The sequence below is a fragment of the Pseudopipra pipra genome, chromosome 3 (genome assembly GCF_036250125.1).
Source record: "Pseudopipra pipra isolate bDixPip1 chromosome 3, bDixPip1.hap1, whole genome shotgun sequence".
Taxonomy (NCBI): domain Eukaryota; kingdom Metazoa; phylum Chordata; class Aves; order Passeriformes; family Pipridae; genus Pseudopipra; species Pseudopipra pipra.
Window position 1 is genome coordinate 16,099,719 of NC_087551.1, and position 20,304 is coordinate 16,120,022.

General features: G+C 47.7%; 2 protein-coding genes across 2 annotated transcripts in view; one reads left to right on the top strand and one right to left on the bottom strand.

The window, feature by feature from the left end:
- Positions 1-11,862, bottom strand: part of ALK (ALK receptor tyrosine kinase) — a 317,575-nt gene extending 305,713 nt beyond the window's left edge. The window contains 2 exon segments of the mRNA XM_064648001.1: positions 10,651-11,245; positions 11,247-11,862. Of these exon segments, the coding sequence (XP_064504071.1) occupies positions 10,651-11,245; positions 11,247-11,438 (787 nt within the window). The 5' untranslated portion in view covers positions 11,439-11,862.
- Positions 11,863-13,599: 1,737 nt separating this feature from the next.
- On the top strand, positions 13,600-17,439 carry LOC135410975 (uncharacterized). The gene is made up of 3 exons (XM_064648011.1): positions 13,600-15,909; positions 16,034-16,950; positions 17,337-17,439. The coding sequence occupies exons 1-2, from the start codon at positions 15,195-15,197 to the stop codon at positions 16,267-16,269; spliced, it is 951 nt and encodes a 316-aa protein (XP_064504081.1). The 5' UTR covers positions 13,600-15,194; the 3' UTR covers positions 16,270-16,950; positions 17,337-17,439.
- The last annotated feature ends 2,865 nt before the right edge of the window (positions 17,440-20,304 follow it).

Here is a 20,304-nt window from a genome sequence, read left to right on the forward strand (position 1 = left end):
TTCAGTCTCTTCTCCCAGGTAACAGGAGAGGACAAGAGGAAATGGCCTCAAGTTGCACCAAGGAAGTTTAGATATGATATTAGTAAAATTTTTTTCACCAAAAGGATTATCAAGCATTGGAATAGGCTACCCAGGGAAGTGGTGGAGTCACCACCCCTTAAAGTGTTCAAACGAACATGTAGGGACATGGTTTAGTGGTGGACTTGGCAGTCCACCACTTTGAACTGATGATCTTAGAGGTCTTTTCGAACCTACACAATTCTATGATTTTATTCAGCTTTCTGCACTCACAATATCAACCCAGCTCTCCCTTCCATTTTCATAGTACAATATTGCAACAATTTGAAGCCATCAGTCATCTCTACAAAGAGCCAAGAAGAAGACAAGGACAACATAAGGTGGGAAGGAGCGAAGTGGACCAGCATGCCCACCAAAACCCTCTCCACCAAAACCATAATGCTTTCCAGACAGAAAGAAACCTTGGCTCCTATTTGAAATGAGTCTCATCTCCTCCCTTCCTTGGTTACTTAGCAAATACTAATTATGACATGGGCTGTCCTGTAAAGTGAGGAAAGATTTTTGAAGTTCACCACAGGGTCTAGTTTTCAAAAGAAAGAAACAGGTTCTGACTTATGTGCCAACTCTCAGCCAGCTCTGACTAGATTCACTCTCTGCCTCTGTGATGCATCTGTTTTGCAAAGCAACCATTAAATTTGGAAGCTTTATGGAATGCAACATTTTTCAAATCTAAAAAGTATGCCAAAGACATCATGCAGAAGGGTAATAAGAAATACTTGCAGGGAGACCTATTCTAAATTGTCTACACATAGATAAGGCACAGAATTCCTCTCCTTAAAGATTTTATTAACCTTTTGCTGATGGAAGGAGATTACTGATTGAGAGCTGGATGAGGTCAGTGCAGCAATTATATTTTGAATCCTTTTCAAACAAGGCTCTTGTACAACGTAAGAAAAAAGTTAACAAAATGAATTGTTACTTAAAACACGTCTTTTAGAAGAATAATTAACCCATAATAACTATTCCAGCCTCCTCTCTAGCCTTGAAAAGTAATCCTTTCTCATTAGTTTCAAGTTTAATTAGCATCAATAATGAAATGTCCCTCAGAAATAACCACTGCATCACGCTCTCTAATGCTGACCTACACTGCCCTAGAAAGGGAAAGGCCACAGGGTGATGTCTGAAGACGAGGCTCGGCAGATCCCAGATGCTCCCAAAACTAAGAAGTAAACAATATTGCAAAATGTGACAAAACCAGGATTATTTAAAGACAACTGTCACAAACACAGTGTGGAGCAGAGAAGACTTGGAGGCAGTTTTGCCAATAACGGCTGCAGCATTTCCAGCAAGTTATCAAGCCTCTCAACTTTAATTTCTTGTTCTTTCTTGGCCTTTTGGCTGAAGTGCAGAGAGAGAGAGAGACATCACTATGGAGTATATTCTATATGAGAAAATTCTATTCAGCACTTGCAGTCTAACATAATCAAATAATGCTTTTTCCATCCCTGGCTTCTATGATCTCTCTGTAAAATAGATATAATAATGCCTAGCATTGTCACCAGGATGATAAGGCTTAAAGTACTTTGAGAATCCAACATGAAAGAGGCTATAAAAAGCCCAGATGCTGTGATGCATCTGAGATGGCCCATTACTTAATGGGCCAGTAGAAACAGCAGGCGAATGCCAATGCACAAGTTGTGATTAGAGATTTGCTGCAACTTGCAGAGCTCTGAAAGATCACCACAGATTTCTAATAGGTGAAGTCACAGATATTTAGCTGCATTTCACCAGCACTACAGCATCTGCATTCAGAGGAACCATGCAAGCTGTTAAAACTGAGCTGGAAGGAAAACTTTTTTAAAAGAGTACGACATATGGAGAAACACCCTCTCCAATATGTCTGCTCAGACCAGTATTACCTCTTTCTCGCAGACATCAAGAAATACACAGCACAAGAATCCCCACAGGGCCATCTCACACTGCACTCCCACCTTCCCCACCGCCCCTGCTTTTCCCCCTTGCACTCACCAGCAGGTGCTCTCTGCTCTTCACCTTACAGAGAGCCTTCTGCTCCCCCTCTGCCCAGCCTGCAACTTGAAGATAGAGTCATGGTTTTCTTTCATCATACTGGGAATAAGTAGGTGTTCTTGTAGAGTTTGTAGTGTAGCCACAGTTGGCAGTAAGAAGTTGCATGTTAGGGGTTGTTCAGCTGTCAATCACAGAGAGGTGCAGTTTGCCCAGAGGTGGGGGGACCAACCAGCAGCAGAGAATGTATCATGTGCCCATGTCCCCCATTTTGAAGAGTGCTGTGGCCTCCCTCTTGAAAAACGTCAGTGACTTTCAGAGCCACCTAACAAGCACATAATGGGGGATATATAGTAGGCGTGTCAGGAAGCTTGTAACCCCGGAGTATCCCAGCCAATGGAGAAATGGGGAGAGACCAGGGATACGGGCAAAGGGGATGAAAGAGGCTGTGACTTCCATTGAGTTGGGAGATCTCACTGAGGTTTGTTCTGTGACCTCTCTCTTTTATTTGAATAAAAGTGTATTTTTTTTAGATAGCTGCTATGTCTCCTGGCTATCCAGTACCTGGATTTTCTGAATAATCACAAGGCTTTGTAAGATATGAAACCAGTAAGGAAATGGGGAGAAGCTTGCAGAAAGAAACTGCACCACTTTCTTTCTGCAGTACATTACTACAAGGGAAATCCCAGTCTGAAATGGATTCAGCATGTATCTTTTTTTGAGCAGGAAAAGTAGCTCTTCTGCCTTGATGTAAACACTGGACTACCACTGAAAGACTCTTGATATTCGCAAACTGAAGAGTTGCTAGGGACAAGTTGTAAAGGCCTGCCCCACACTTTTAGAACCATGTTACAAGGTTCATGCCTAATATCTCCACTTTGCCATGTGTAATACAGGAAGAAACAAGCAGGCCGCTGAAGTTTTTAAACGATCTCAAATTCCCCATTCTGTGCAAATTTCTGATACTTCAAGTAGGAAAGCATAAAGGATAAACCTTCCTCCATTGCCTACGTGTTTTCCATTCCCAGGACAGGCAGTGCTCGGTTAGCTCGGCAGCACCCACCAGCCAACACCTGCAGCTCCTCACTGCAAATGGAGATGGTTCCCATCTGCAGCTGCCAAAAAGCACCATGGGCAGCTGGTCATGGGCAAAGGGGTCACAGCCCATCCCACCTTCCCGTTTCATGGGATTACAAAGTAACCCCGGCCAAAGCCGCACAAAGTATTCAAATTACAAATCTAAATTTGACAATTTGACTTCAAGATGTGTGCTGTTTTAAATAGTCAAAGGCAGGACTCATAATTTTTCAAAATAAAACAGAAACTGAGTCTCTTGTAGCATCATACAAAACTGTAAGTTTGCTATCACTGGAAGTGAAGGAAATAGCAGTCTTGTGATTATTAACTGCAGAGATGGGAATAAATCAGTATGGTAGGCTGTTTTAGCTTTTCCCTTAGAAATCTCAGAGTTCAGACTGCATCTGGTTCTTAGAAAGCAAAAGCACTAGTAATCCATAAAAAAAGCACCTTCTACCAACAGAGTTCAAAAGCAGTTAAAACTACCCTTGCTTTGCAAAGGAAAGTATCTGCCACAAAGGGAAGTATTTAGTTTCACAGGACATGTCAATGGCAGAGCTGTGTATACACAACTCCTCTTCTGAGTCCCCCATTCCTCCTGTGATTCTCTTCTCCTCCCTGCTCACTCTGTGCCAGAGTCACTGACGACAGACTCAATACTGCAAGATAATTAAGCTGGAAGTCAAAGCAGAACTCCATTCTTGCAGCGACCTTCTGAAGTCCTTTGGGAAAAGAAATGCTTGTTTTTAGAAACTTGTCTGAAGTCAGTTTGGAGCCAGCCACCAGCTCTTTCTATCGGATACATTCGGAATACTTCAACCATGTTATACATCCTACTGACTAGCAAGTCCCTCACTACAACTGACATAATTTATAGCTTCTTTAAGTAGAGATATCTAAGTCCTATCTGTGCTGTTACAGGGAATTTCTGAGCAGCCATGCTAAGCAGGATAGTGACAACCATGACGCTACTTGGCCGCCTCAGTCATAAATCAAAATACTCATGTAAATTGGACTTTAGTCTCAAAATGTGTTTCTTGCCTAAATATTTAAACACATAAATAACCTCCAGCCATTCCAGCTTGTCATTTTAAGCTTTCTGACATTTATTGTTCGCAAGAAAAGAAAGGTCAGACTTATCAAATCTGCATTTATGCTTCCATGACATTTTTCTCCAACCAAATCTTTCTGAATTAGAGAAGCAAGACAAATGTGGCACATTTCATAACGGACCTTTGTCAGCTCAGCACTGCAGTCTCAGCAGCCCTGTTGAGCTCAGAAGGGCTTCTGAGGAAATAGATTCTGTGTCTCAGTGGGTAAAAAGAGATTTGGAAAGCAAGCAACCTGAATCTCTGCTTGATGTTAGGCAAATCACTTGTGCCAAAAAAGTAGATTGCCTAGTTTGAGTAGTCTAGTTCTGGGTAGTCCAAGTGAATGCTTTGGTGTGAGAATCAGTTGCAAATGTACAGTGTGGAATTTGCTGTCATTTGGGAAGCAACTTGGACTCAAAACACCATCACTTCAAATGAATTAGCACTGATGTACTGAAAAGGTGATACCTTCTTTACTAAGATGAGGCTCATTTAGTTGGAAATTTTGTGAGTAAGTGCTAAATACTGCCAATCTCCCCTCACCTTTTCTACTCTTTTTGGCTAATTCACAAACATTGTCACAAACAGAGATTTTATTTCCTATCATATAGTGTTCACGTGAAATGTGCAGTGAACCAAATGACCAGATTACTTCAGGATCTAATTCAATCAGACCCTACAAAACTGCCTTTGCTTTTGAAGAGTGTCTGCTTTTGTATAATAAAGCACTTAAGTGTCCCAGTGCACTTCTCTGCTGTAGGTATTTATTCCCTGTTTTTAAGGATGTGGAAATAAAGCACAGCAAGTTTAGAGAAAACATATTTTTAAAAGGTGCCATAAATGTTCATTCAAACATGATAAACTGTTACTTGTGTCCCTTTTGGTGTTTGTTTATGGCTATTTTGCTGAACACGCTTATGAATAAGAACATTCATAAGAACAATGAGCCTAAAAGCAAACAAAATTTGCAGAAAACAGACCTAGAAATCATAAACACATTGTGCATAATCCCGACACCCATCTAGGATCAGCAACACTGCCTAATTCTGGGAAAACAAAATCCATGTGATCACAGCACGCTTTCCGTGAACCACTCAAAGATTGAGCATAATTTCTAACATTATCTGCCAAATAACTAGCAAAAAATTAACAAAGTCTGGTGGCTTTATTGTGAAAGTCTGGTGGCTTTGCAAGCCAAATTTTTGTGATCAGCACAGAAACAGTGTTCAAGACACCATGAGTCAAGAGAGTCATAGGCTACGAGTTTTCCTGAGTTTTCTTAGTGCTGATGGAGTAGTGAAGTGACTTGGACAGGAACAGGTAGGACAGCAGAAGGATCAAGCATCATGCTGCCCATGAAGTCAGGCAAGCTCATCGCTAGGCGGTTGGTTTCCTCTACAAGAGGCATTTAGAGTTCAAGAATAGGCACTGTGGGCTGACTAAATCCACACTTCTGGAGAGCACCCGTGATTGGAGGTCTAGACAGAGGTGCTACAGACCTAATAGAGCAGGAAGGACAAGGAAAGGTGCTCCTAAGCACACTCATGATTCACTGTAGTTTAGCAACTGGTAATCAGCATGCAGCACACTGGCACTCATGACAATCCAAGGGTAGAAAAGGAAAACCTTGATTTGCACTAGTCCGTGGCTAGAGTAAACTCAGGGGCAACTCGTGCTCTCCTGAAGCTTTGGAGCGGCAATACTGGTCTGTTGACTGAGGCAAAGAACAAAACCTCAGCAGAAAAGAGCAAAGCCACTTGCACTACAACTGAAACTTTTTAGAAGCCCTATGGCAATGTCTCAGCCTTATCCACCAAGTTTTGCCTCTGCTTTATCAGAAGAGCAAGATCAGATCTCAGATGTGGCATACAGTTGAGGATGAGAAGAAAACAGAGAGCAAATGCAAAGTGACTGATGTCTTTTACCAGTTTTCTGCTCAGTATGGCACAACTCCAAACACTGTCCTTTGAAGGCAGAAAAACAAAACCGAAAAATAATAAAAGAAAAATATAACTAAGGGGCCTTGATTAAATGCTGCTGGTACCTCTAAAATATGCAGAAATAATTCTGTGGACTTTACCACAGTCGGATTTCAGCTTGGAGCTCTGATTTTCATTTACAAAATGTCTACTTTCAAAACATTTTTATCTAGTCTGAAGTTCTTTCTAATCTTTAGGTAAAGGGTTCCTTCTGCAAATGAGTTGAGGTGCGTAGTAGCAGTACCCTACAGATGTAAAGCCTAATTGCCTCAGCATTATAATAGCATTGGTACATAGTGAATGCAGAGTTTCAGGGAGAATACATGTGGCAAGTTAATAAAATTTTAGATGAAGGCCACAGTGCAGGAGTAATATTTCGCCTAGCCAGAGGATGAAAAGTTATGCATTGCTATTTAAAAAATATAATTGGAATGTTAAATCTATTTCATGAATGAAAGTACATTGACCTTTAGAGGGAGGAATGACTCATTTTCATCCCTGTATGCCCCTTCTTAACATATGCTTCCCACCTTTGCATATGTAAGTAGCAATTAGTTCTCATGGGAAGTTATTTTATGGCCATTTCAGCTTATTAAACTTCCTAGGTAAACTCACAAGAAACCCAAGAAACCTATTTAGCAACATCTGTGGGTCAGGTGCCCAACAGTGAGTTAACTGGTTACCTGTGGCATTAACATGAAAAAAAAAATCGAAACACCAATGCAGGATTTGGGTGGAAGGGCTCTGGATCACTGTGGAGCCCACGTGAGTGCAGAGCACTCACTTTGGACTAACCTAAATCCAAGTCTACCCACACTGTATTATCTGCAGGATGGATTTGCCAACAAGGCCCCCACAAGACTTCTGCACAAGACATGTATCCTATCTGATTGTGTAATTTTAGCCCGGCAGCAGAGGATTACTTGTGCAAGGGGTGGTCAGTGCTAATGCTCAGTCACTTCTTTAGTTGCCAGTACTCTGTACAGAAAAATGGTAGGATTTTTCTCCCAAGGAAGCTCAATAACCTGTCCAGAGTACCTGCTACAGAGACCCACTGTAGTTCAACACCATATAGCAAATCCTGTAATACCAGAATTAAATCTGGCCTGGAATCCCCTGACAGTAATGTTCACACTAGCTGCTTAATTCCTCGTGGCAATGTACTGGTTTCGATTAAATTCTTTGGGGAACGGTTTCCTTGGAGGTAGGGTGGAATTTCCAGTCAAAATTAAGACAATGAGAACAGATCCAACAGCAACCTAATAGTTGAGGTTCACCTAAACTATGAGAGATCTGCAACACTGTGTTCCTGTCCAAGCTCACCTCTCCCTTCCTCTGCATTTTTTGTTGTGTGTTTTTCCACAGAAATGAATGAAATTAATTTTTTTTTTGTCTCAGAGAAGCAGTGGGGGAAAGATAAGAAGACAATATTCATTGCAAAAGCCTTTTCAAGGGGGGAAGACTCTCTCGTACCAAATTTTGAGAAGACCAAGCTGACACAGAAATGATAGATGGGCTGAGGATCACAGTTTCTCTAAATGGAAGCATTTTCTTGCAGGAGGATATGTTCCCACAAGGATGAACGTGAGAGAAATCTGGCATCAAGAGTATTTGCAGGAAAGCCCTATAGAAATTCCTGGGAACTTTATGGTTCGTCTGTAAAACAGCAGCAACCCGTAAGTAGATCCTTTACTAGTTGTTCAGTAACAGACTGAGATAAAGTGCTTTATGCTTTGTGCAAACATGTTGCTAAAAAGGGAAAAGGTTCACTCCAGTTAAATTTATCTTTAAGCCAGCATCTGAGAGTATAACAGCTAAAGGCAATAAAGCATTATTTACAGGACACTGTTGTCAACCCTAAGGTCAATGGAAATTCATCCCCTTGCAATTTTTTTCTCATCCTAAAATACAATTCATTCGCCGCTCATGTGGAGGATAATTTGGCAAAAATAATTTAGCAAGGTAATTATACATTTTCCTGGGAAGTACTGCAATCATTGGCACCTCCAGCAGAGGAGAGGGGGGAAAAAAGCCAAGTATGCCAACATAAGTGAAGCAGCTTTACATTGTTGATGGAAGGATTGTGTTGTTTGAAATCCATTTCCAATTAGCTTAACCAATGAAGGAAAGGCTAGATTGCCTTAGGAAGGGCTTTAGTTAAGCCCTGTACACATTAGCTGCAACGGTGTCAATAATTGCTGGAATCTGCACTTAGGGGCTGGTGGATGCTGTTCATGCTGTTACCACTGTGTCAGCACATCCTGCTGTCGGCAGGGCTACACAGCACAAATTTAAGCCCAGCAGTGACACATGGTGTTCACACAGGCAGCACCTTAGCCAAGCAGTAAGAATGGATTTCTAATGTTGTTAAACAAACCCACGTTACAAAAGCAGCGCAAAGCCACGTAACAGTGTGACTACACTAAGGTGTTACTGCTGAAAAAGCAGAGTTGCAATTTTATAGTGACACAATTTAAGCACATTAGCAACCTTGGTGTAGAATTCAGGAAGAGACCAGGATTTTTACAGATTATGAACAGCTGCCAGAAGTTATCACTTTGATATCGATAAATGAGGTCCATATTCCTTCCCTCTGCTCCTCCTTTCCCTGCATCCCCTGTGATTGATTTTGCATGACTGTATTGCAGTAAGAACAGCAGAGCTTTGTCTCCAACATGATTTTACAGGGGCATAGCTTCCTACTGATCTGGAAAAACATGCATTTCTTCTCAACAGACACAGTAAAAGCCTGTGAGTTTTACTAGCTTTGGTTAAAGCTCCATCTGCATCGTATTCACAAGATCAGAGCAACCTTTAGTTCACATGTATACCCTTCACTCAGGTTAAAAACACACCTTCATACTTTAATACAAATGCATGTCCTCCAGCTCCCTCATTGCTATAAGTACCTGAGTCAAGATGGCATTCAAAACTAAGGCCAAAGAAGGAGATCTGTAAATCAAAACAAGTGCTAATCACAATAAATTCCCCAAACAGAAAAAAAAGGAGACAGTAGGTTTTGGTGTCTTTAATTTTTAATTATTCCTTTTTTACAGCAATGGAGCAAGGCAAGACCTGCTAAAAGGTAGGGTGTGTTGGCCTCACCTAGCCACCTTGTGGTAGAGAGTAACACCTCTGTGTTATCCCTGCCAGATCCGACACAGGAAGAGCAAACCTGGGTACCTCACTTGAGCCACAGCTGTAGGACTGACTCACACCCAGCCTGCTCCGACAGTCTGCTTTGATTTTTGTTTCAGGCAGCAAGGAACGAGATGGGTTCCATTTGTAGTTCTTCAGGTGGCTATCCCGTCTTTTCAGATGAGCATCAAAAACCAGTTGCTCCAACTCTGTCTTCAGAGCCCAGCACTGATTTCTCGTCTCTTGTGAATTTACTGAAGTATACTCCGTCGCCCATTAAGTAGGTGGCTACTCAGGGACACACCACTGACTTCTACACAGCTTCATAAAAACTACCTAACTTACCTCACTGTGACAAATTATTTAGCCCTGCAGTCCTCTAGGTATTATATTCTTTTAGTAGGAGAGGCTGGATCACAGCTTGTGTTAAAAGTAAAACGTACGCATGGAATGGAAATTTCTCTTTATCACTGTCCCAAAGCAGAGCCCTGATTTGAGGTAAAGGAGCTGCCCTATACCCTGACTGCAATCACTGCCAACCAGAACCAAAATCCTAAACCAGGTTCTCTCTTCACAGAAGTACCAATGCTACATGAGCCTCCCCTGATGTACAACTTCTTGTCACACTGTAGCTGATACAGTGCAGTTCACTAAGGATTCTCTGTAGTTTTAAAAGAGATAGAAATTAACTCAGTTGTAGATACATAAAATTGAGAGGAAAACCTTTCTGCAGGTTTGTCTATCAGCCATCACCTTTTCTGTTTAAGAAAGAGGAATAATGTTAATACCAATAACACCAGTAGGCAATAATATTGATACCAGTAGCATTAATGTAAAAAACTGGTGGTCAGCCCCAGCTTTGAACATGTTTATGCTGTTCCCTAGTCTGCCTGCACATAACCTTGAAAATACTTGCAGCACTTTGAGAAAGCATCCTTTTTTAAGATTAAGTTTCAAAGAACCTGATCTTGATGTCCTTCGGCTAACAACACTTTAACCTTTGGGTCTTGCTTGCGGCTATCATACAAATTCTTGGCGTTTCAAAACGCCAACGTCTCAGCACTTTCAAAATAGTCCTCCTGGCCCCACCGAAGCCTCTCGGTACATTTCGCACGGGTAAAGCGCAGCCTTTAAGGACAAGCCGTTTGGGGAAGCCGCGGCTGCTCGGGGGAGCTGCGCTTCCCGCATCCTCCGGGGCTGTCAGTGACCGGGACGGTGCGGACCGGCTGGACGCGTGTCCCGGCGGAGAGGACACACCGCACCGCCGGGACGTGACGGGGGCTGGGCGGGGGGCGCTGCCCGGCATGCAACGCACGGCTCACCTGCCGTCGAGACGTGGAACAGGATGCGGGGTCGGGCGGCGCGGATGGCCGCCGACAGCCCGCGCTCGCTGCCCGGGAGGACGCCGCGGCGCTCGGGCATCAGCCGCACCCGCAGCCGCCCGTCGCCGGCGCGGAGCCACCAGGCGAAGAGCTCGGTGAGGTTGAACTCCAGGTGCGCCCCGCCGGAGCCCCGCGGCGGCTCTCCGGCGCAGCCGTCCCGCACGCTGCCCTCGCCCACCTCCAGCACCAGCTGCTTGGCGCGCCGCAGCCGCCGCCCGCCCGCCGCGGAGGGCCCGCCGGGGGGCCCGGGCGGCGCGTCCCGCGGCAGCGCCCCGCGGGCGGCGCGGAGCAGGGGCGCGCAGTCCAGGCGCAGGCGGCACCGCGCCGAGCCGCGCCCCGGCGGGCCCAGTACCAGTTCCCGCACGTAGGTGCGAAACAGCGAGGGCACGACGAAGTCCACCGCCAGGCTCCTCCTCTGCAGCCGCGACAGGCCGGGGCTCTCCCGCGGCCCCGCCGCCCCCGGGGCCAAGCTCAGGGCGAGGCAGGCGGCGGCCAGGAGGCGGGCGGGCAGCCTGCGCCCGGCCATGACCCGCGGAGGGTCGGCAGCGCCTCGTCCTGCGCCCGCGGAGCGCGATGCCGGTGCAGGTCCGCAGTAGAGGCCGGTCCGCCCGGGGCTGCCGGGCAGGTTCGCCCGGGGAGCCTGAGGAGCCTGAGGAGCCCGGAGAGCCCGGAGCCGCCGCCGCTGCGCGGGCTTTGCCGGCTCCAACTACCCGCCACAACGCAGGCATTACCCAGCGAGCGCTGACGTCACGCCCGAGCGCGCCCGCCAGCAGCCAATGGCGTGCCCGGCAGCCCTCGTTATGCAAATGTCCGGGGGCGGGGCGGGCGGAGCGTTCATTGAGAAAAAAATGGCCCGGCGGCTCCCGGGCGGCCTGGGAGCGGGCGGGGGATGCGCCGTCCCGGGGATGGGGAACAGCGGTCCCCGGGGACGGGGATGGGGCACGCACGGGCCCCTGACACGGGGCTAGGAGAGCGACCCTTTGCGGCCCGCAGGGGCAGGCCCGGCGCTCCGGGAAAGGCAGGGCTGGAGCCGCACCTCCACATGGCCCAGAGGGGCTGGGGGCGGGCACCGGGCGCCGAGCCCCGTGTGGTAAGGGGCTCCGGGATCCCGCGTCCCTCGCGTCTTCTCTCTGTGCAGGCGATGATGGACAGAGCTGTTCTCTTTTCTTCCTTTCCTTCCCTCTGTCTTCCCTTCCTTACCATCCTTCCCTTTCTTCCCTTCCTTTCCTTCCTGGCTTCCTTCCTTACCTGCCTAAAGGCTGACGTCCACAAAACAACCCTGAACGTCTTTCCTCTGTAGGGAAAAAAAAAAAGAAAAAAGAAAAAGGTGAGAAGTAGGGAGGGGAAAGTCTAAAAATCTTAGAGCATAAGTCATTCTGAAAAACGGATCAAAGTTCTTCCATTTCAGAATGAAAACAACCTTAAGAAAGGTTTGTGCAACAATTTCCCCTTTTTTACCTTTAATAAATACAATATAATTACTGTAATTACATTAGTGCTGTGCCTTAGGATAGCTAATCATAACTCATTCATATTTCTGGAAGTTGCCTGTATGAATTAATGACTTATTATTATCTCTTTAGTTTGATACTTAATGCATGTATATTTTTGTAATCCAGGTACTTTAACTATATAATCATTAGAGTGCAATTATTCTGTCACGCGGTTATTCTTCTGCTTATATCAAGTTAATGTTAATATACAGATATTGTGGAGCAGAACCACAGTGTAATGCCTCCATAATTGTAATGCCAGAGAGTGCAATTGCAGACATGATGCTAGAAAAGGGAACCATGATCTTTCCTGTACAGAAACATTGAGGAAGGAACTTCAGGACACTTACCAAAGGATTAGTTAAATAATAGAGTTAATAGGAGAAAAAAAAAAAACACTTGTGTGCTGTATTCTGCCTCATACAGGTGAGCTAATTCAAAGCCCATTTTTAATACAGCGGCATTTCCCCAAATGAAGGTAATGTGCTTTGGACATGCCCATGTTTTTCCCCAGCTCTTCTTATTCCACAGTCCATTATATTCACTTCCCCAACATATGAACACTAATCCTTCACTTTTCAGTTTTACTGACTTTGGGTCTCAGTCTTGTCACGACACTTGCTTAGGGCTGTGAGGTTCATTTCAAATTCTCCTGAAGCTGAGCAAAGACACCAGGCCATGAGTCAGGGAACTCTTGGGCTTTACTGTGGAGCCACCTTAACTCCAGCAACTAGCCCACTAGTGAGACTCCAAAGGTGGTGGCTGACAAGACCTGAAATTTGTACAATAGACTTCCACAAGTTGTGACTGACAAGCCCTTCATTTTGTACAGGACCCTTCTATAGGCTCTCAGCTCCTCACAAGAAACATCTCCAAGGTGCTGGCTCACAAGCCACAACACACCAAGACTCAAAGGTGCTGGCTCACAAGACACCTCCTCCACTCCCACAAAAACCTGTAGTATGGAGTACAGAGTAAAATTATGCCTAGTCCTTCACAGCATGGATGATTTATCTCCCGAATTCCTAAAACATGCATTGCAGCACTCAAAGTAGAATATGCCATCTGTTTAATTTGACCAGGCCTAAATCTATGGAACATAAGGAGGTGCATCCCAGAGTCCTGAGGGACTCGGCTGGTGGAGTTGCCAAGCCACTCTCCACAATATTTAAAAGCTCATGGCAGTCACGTGAAGTCCCTGGTGATTGGAAAAAGGGAAACCTTGCACCCAGTTTTATGAAAGAATAGAAAGGACAACCCTGGGAACTACCACCTGTGAGCCTCACCTCTGTGCATGGGAAGACCATGGAACAGATCCTGCTCGAAGCTCTACTAAGACTCCTGGAGGACAGGAAGGTGATTGGCGACCTCCAGCATGGCTGCACCAAGGGCAAGTCCTGCCTGACCAACCCAGTGGATTTCTCTGATGGAGCGACTGCAGCTCAAGCTGGACATGAGCGGGCAGTGTGCACTCGCAGCCCAGAAAGCCAACCATCTCCTGGGCTGCATCCAAAGAAGCAGGTCGAGGAAGGTGCTTCTGCCCCCCTGTTTTGCTCTGATGAGACCCCAGCTGGAGTGCTGCATCTGGCTCTGGAGCCCTCAGCACACAAAAGACAGGGACCTGCTGAACTGGTACCAGAGGAGGAACAAAGAAATGATCTGAGTGCTGGAGCACCTCTCCTCCGAGGAAGGGCAGAGAGTCCCGGGCTGAGCCTGGAGAAAAGAAAGCTCTGGGGAGACCTTCTTGTGGCATTTCAACACTTCAAGGGGTCTTAAAAGAAGGTTACTGACAGACATTTTAGCAAGGCCTCTTGCAATAGGAAAAGGCTTAATGTTTTTCAGCTGAAAAAAGTACAAGTTCCATGCCAGATAGAGGGGAGAAATTTTGGACAATGAAGATGCTGAACTACTGGAACAGATTGGCCGGAGAGGTGGCAGATGCCCCATCCCTGCAAAATCAGGTTGTAGTAACTTGATCTAGTTGAAGATAACCCTGCTCATTGAAGGAGGCTGGACTAGGTGGACTTTAAAGGCCCTTTCCAACCTAAACTGTTCTAGGATTCCCTGCCTTTCTATTGTACCTTTTTCTTTTTTGAGCATGGTGGAATCACCTTCTGATCAACAGCCACTCTTGCTCTGCAAGGGGTTCCTCTGCAGAGGAGCCCCTCTGCTGCTGCCAAGGCACCAGGGCAGGTGGGCTCTGGCTGCAGCAGGGCACTCTTTGGGCAGCCCCTGGCATCCAGGTAAGGCAGCCTGGACAGGGGTCCCCATCCCTCCCTCCCTCCAGCTGCTCAAGAGCCAGTGTCCCCAGGGACTCTGGGCATGGGGGATTGGGCTCTTCCTCCATGGCTCAGGCATCTGGGCCCAGACACTTGGTGGGAGAAGGGAACCAGTGTGGGGCAGAGCTCTGGCCCCAGCCACTGCTGTTGGAAGGCAGCTCCTTAGACAAGTCCATGCCCTCCTCCCTCTCCTGCAGGAGCTGCTGGTGGCCTGCACCAGCAAGGACCGACCACTGAGGGCATATTCAGGAGATATTCCAGGGCGAGAGCCCTTCAGGAGCTGCAGGAGGCCCTGGACCACGGCGCAGAGGTCACCATGGGAATCCAGCCTGCACTACCACTGGCCCTCCTCCTGAAGGTGAGTGCTTCTGACCTGCAGCTGCAAGAGCTCCTGGCTAGGCTGGAATCTTCAAAAGCTCACCAGGAGCCCTTGGCATTGAAGGACTTCCTCTGAAGCATCCCCTCCAAGCTCCTCATCACGGAGATCCATGAGGACTGGATGGCAGCGATGCAGATGGCCAGCAGGGAGGAAAAGATCTGTCAGCTGAAAGGGTAAGCGTGGGCAGCAGCCTGGCTCCTGAGCAGGGACTGGGAAAAGGCTGGGACCTGCCTGAAAGGGGACAGTCTCCTTAAAACACAGTTTTTTCTGGCAACTTGCTGTTTCTGGGTTGGGGTCAGGTTGCGGGGGAATGGACAGAGAGCCTTCCCTGGCATGGCCTTGGGTGAAATCAGAAGCTGGGAGGCAAACATGTGCTTCCTTCCTCAAGTGCAGAGCCTCGAGCGCTGGCTGAGAGCACCTGCAAAGCTGCACAACAGAGCCACTGGCTGCCTCTGCCCCGTGACAGCCTTGGGGGTGACTCTGGGCAGCACGTGCTTGAGGAGCGTTGCCTTGCTGTTCCCTCAGGGTGGCCAAGAAGTTGCCAGCGGCAAATCTCCTCCTCCTCAAGCAGCTGCTGTCCCTGCTCCAGCATATCGGGCAGCACATCTCCACCAGCAGAATGACCTCCAGCAGCCTGGCTGTCTGCCTGGGGCCAAACTTGCTGAGCCCACCCCAGGAGGAGCTGCTCCTGCCGGAGGCTGCGCTGGCTCTGAGCACACCAGTGATGTTGTCTGGAGCAGTTGCTGCAGCTCCCCAGCCCGTGCCAGCTGGGCTGCCCACAGGGCCCTGGCAGCCCCCTGTCTCCAACAAATGCTGGCGGGGCAGATGCCTGGAATAGCTGCCCCACAGCCACTGCCTTCTGTGCAGAGGCTCAGGAGGGATGGGAAAGGCTGCTTGACGTGTGTTCAGGCCCCTGGGCTGAGAGCACGGCTGGGACGTGTGCAGGTGAAGGTGCTGGTGGAGTTCATGATAGACAACTTTGATGCCACCTTTGGGGAGGAGACGGCTGGCCTGGGGGAGTCACCAGCACCCACCGACAGATGCACAGGTATGAGCAGGAACCTCCAGGGGGTTGTCACAGCCTGGCACTTGGGATCCCAGAAATCTCACCATCAAGAGGACAACTGGTGTAGGACTTGGCTGGGTTTTCCTTTATGTCTTTCGCTTTCTAGACCTGTGTTTGGAGGAGCAAAGTGGCCCTGCAGGTGGAGTAGATGAGGATCATCAGGCAAAGACCTTCCTGGATGCCTCCTCCATCCTGCCAGGTATGTCCACAGAAGATGGGGCAGACCCAATGGTGGAGGCCAAGGGGGCAGAGGTAGGTCAGCTGCACAAACACTGGGACAACGTGTCCCACAGAGGCAGAAAGTTTCTGATAAGGCCCAGTAGCTGCTGTGCCTCCTCCTGACAGCCCATCCCTTGAGCCCTTGGGCTTCCTTTCTCCCCCCATAATGACACCTCCAAATGAAAAGTGGACAGGTGGTTTCTCCAACGCCTTAGGCACGTGCTTCATCAAAATACAAAAGACCTACAAATTCAAGCTAGAGGGGAGTAGCTGTCAACTTGAGAGGGCTTTTGCTCACATCCTACTTCATTCCAGCTTCCTCCAGTCTATTTTGGGGCAGGTGTACTGTGTGAGACGGGGATGATGCAAACCAGCATCTTCTCTGTGGAGCTCAGGTGGCCATTTGGCAATCAGTCACTTCCTACTCCAGGCTGTCTCTTGCCACCTCTTACCTCCCAGATTTCTGGTTTAGTCACCTCCAGCTTTGCCTCCAAACATCCCCCAGAGTGCAACAGAATCCCTGGCACCCACAGAACCACTGACGAGCTTTTCAGCATCCAGAAAGTAAAGTGAGCTTGCGTTGGCTCAAACAAGAACTTACTCCTGGAGATTGTGGCTTTGCCTGTCTAATCTAATTTTGGGGGTAAAGGTTTGCAGGCTGCTCCCAAGAAAAGAAAAAGAGAAGGAAAAGACGAAGAGAGGAGGCCTGGCTGGAGAGATGGAAGGCCAAGAGGAAAGGAAGAAGGGGAAGACAGGAAGACAACAAGAGAAGCATAAGAAGGTCCAGCAGCTCAAGAAGCCCAGGTGTGTCCCAGGCTCTGCTGTCCATCTTTTCCAACTCTCAACACTGCCCTAAGTCAGCCCAACTCCCTGGCAAGGGCTGGCAAGGGCTGGTGCTGAGCAGGGCTTGGCAAGAGCTCCATGGGGATCCCTAGGGGATCTCCACCCAGCCCTGCTGTGTGGCACAGGGGCACTGGGCACCTCTGCATGCACCCAGGGCTCGAAGGGCATCCATCCCCCATGGGGTAAAGGCTGCAGAACCAGCCCATCACCATTTCCAGCAAGAGCTCTCTCTACTGGGACACAAACAGCTCCTTGTCAGCTGCATTCCCCAAAGACAGGGGAACCAAGCCACGCTAATTCCTGCCTTTGTGGGTTCATTTTCTGACCTTCTGACTCTGTCGTTGCAGGTGCTGCTTTCCCGTCACCAGCTGAAGCCCTGGGACTCGTGGGCCTGCCTCCCCCTGCCCCTGAAGTTGTGCTTGTAGTACAGTTAGCTTTTGTTTGTTCTCACTATGTCTGACATATGATGTTATGGACTGGGGAGATGTTGTTTGGGGATGAATCCTATGGGGAGGTGCTCTTCTCACACTGCCTTTCTTGAGCAGGCTCATCTAGAACAAGTTGCCCAGGACAGTTCATGCTCTGGTAGCTCTGGGAGTCCAAAAAGAGATTTCTTTCCAAATAAGACCTTTCTTTTCCTCCATCCTTCCTCTTTAGGAGACATCTGAATTTGGGTGGTTTCTTTAGTGCCACATCACTGTAATAAAAGGCATGAGAGAGACACTAGAGACCACAGGACAGGTAGAATTTGACGGTGGAGATCATCAGGCTGGAGAAGGCCAAGGAAGAAGCAGGGCCTTTGACTGAAATTTAGCCCTGGACAGCTGGAAAGAAACATGCCTTGCAAGCACACACTGAGGCAAGAGACCTTGCCTGGGCCTGAGAGCTATGTCGGGGGACTGACAGGAGACCCCCAGCCCCTGGAATGGTGGCTGCAGGACAGGCAGGTGAAAGGAGCCTGGTAGGATCTCTGCAGGGCCTTATCCATTGGACCAACGGGCACCTTCCCTTGTCTTAGGGCTGGGAAAGATGCTGTGGAGAGCCCTGGTCCATGGCTGGAGAAGACCTTCCCCCCTCCTCTCTGCCAGGACCTTGCTCAGCTCCGGAGCCCTTGCCAAGGACAGCCCCAGCAGGTGGGTGCTGTCAGCACGGCAGGACACTCCAGGCCGCAGCAACAACAGTTGGCACTGGGGGAAAGCTGGCATCCCAGAGGGCCTCCCAGGCTCTCTAATCCCAGTCTGGCCCAGTGGGTGAGACAGTGCCCAAGATGGGCTTCACAGCCCTTTTCCCAAGGCACTGAATTTCCTTGAAAGCAACAAGACCCACCCTGTTTCTTGCTGGAGTATAAAAGAGCCAAAGGAGACTTTTGTGGAGGTCTCTGATTTCCTGCCTTTTTCCTAAAATGGGCAGATTTAGAACTCTTTACCACTTCTTCTTTAGTCACAGCATTGCTCAGGATCAGCAATTAATGCAGACACACAACATCAAAAGCTCTTTGTCCTCTAGGACCTGCCTTAATTCCAGCACCTTGGGGACTGAAAGCTGGCACAGCTGGCAAGTCAGAGATACTCCCACAGCTTGGCTGGTGTGCACCAAGAGGACTCTGTCTGCAGTCCCTATGGTCACATCCAGGGCAAACAGCTTATGATCCTTGAGCAGACCCCTAAAGGGAGAAGGGAAGGGCAGGGATGCAGGCACAGCCTTTGTCCCCAGCCCAGGGGAGCAGCTGCTGAAACACAGCCCAGCGGGACTGTCTGTACTGCCAGGCCTGTGGGGGGGAGTTGGGGCACACAGGAGTCAGCCTGGATCACCTCCCAGAAATACAGCTGTCAGGAACCTCAGTGCCAGTGGGCCTAGGAGCTGGTCCTGGGAATCACCCATCCAGGACACAGAAAGCTTTGAACAGCTGTGGCTATCCTGGAATAGACTTTGCCATGTGCATCCATTTCTCTTAATAACCCTTGTCCCGGAAAAGGAAGGTTTTTCCTAGGCAAGACTTTTCCTGGGGAAAAGGCACCAGGGAGTGTTTGAGAGGGAGGAAAACCTCCCATAGCACAGGGAATCAAGCTGCACAACGAATAGTTTCTTGTTGTAAGGAGTGCTTTAGGAATGGTATTCCCCAATTTAGTGTTCCCACTGAAACTCCAAACCACGTGCAGCTCACCCCCTTTTTCCCTGCCCTCCCCACTGCAGCAGATCGGAGAGGAGAATTGGAGGCACAAAAGGCAGAGATCATGGGCTTAGAGAAGAACAATTACTGGAAACAGCAATGAGATAAGAAAAGGAACAGGAGCAGCAACAATACTAATGCCAGACGGTAGAAGAAAAGAAATGATCCACAAGGAAAAAGCCCTGATAATAGACAATACCAGAGCTCTCCCTCCACCACTTTTTCTTGACTGGAAGGAACCCCTTCTGCCTGCAAGAGAGCCCCTTTCCCCTGCCTCCAGTGAGGATGTAAGGTGGTAGAGAATAACCTCCATGTCCTAGTCCTCTCACAGCTCCTGCAAACAATTTATCTTGTCAAAAAACCCTGTCCTGGCCAGAACCAGGACATCTAGTTTTTCTTGATTTCCTTGGCTTAAGTAAGGAAGGGGGTGGAGGGAGGGACATGTATCACGACCCATGGGTAGGGCCTCTAATCTCAACTTTCCTGCTGCAACAGTCACAATGTTTTGCTATGCCTGGTCTTCCTTCTCTTAGAAGAGGAAGACAACTGGAAACAAACTGAAATACAGAGGAGTGTTCTGTAACATAATATCTGACACAGAAAGATTTCAAATCAATCCGTTTGCTTCTATTCCTTTGAGGTCAGATTACTTACTGGAATAAATGCTAAATGAACTGAAATAAATCCAGGGCCACCAGTTTTCATTCAGCTTCTTCTTTTACTCCAGTGGATAGTCACGTAAACCTGTGGAACTCTGCCTCAGTGTCACATGATAGTGAGAATGACTAATTTTGCAGAATATGGTATGCTGAGCACATGAAATGTTCTAAAAATCTCTACAAACAGTTTATTAAGGGTGTTTTTCCTCCTTCCACAGATCAATCAGATTTCCATCAAATGAAGTCGCTGCTGGGGGACTTTTACAGTTTTCAGTTCTCAGTATTTTCCTCTGGGATTCAATCAATTTAAGCCTAATGCTGGGCTCATTTTGGTGATTAGTAAGTCTCCTATTGACTGTAACTGGGTAGACCCAGGGCACACTTCAGATTTTCAAGTCATGTACAGAATAATTTGCTACAGATAATGTTACAAAACCATTTAATTGATTCTTTTATGCTCAACATCTTGCTAAGATAGACCATGTC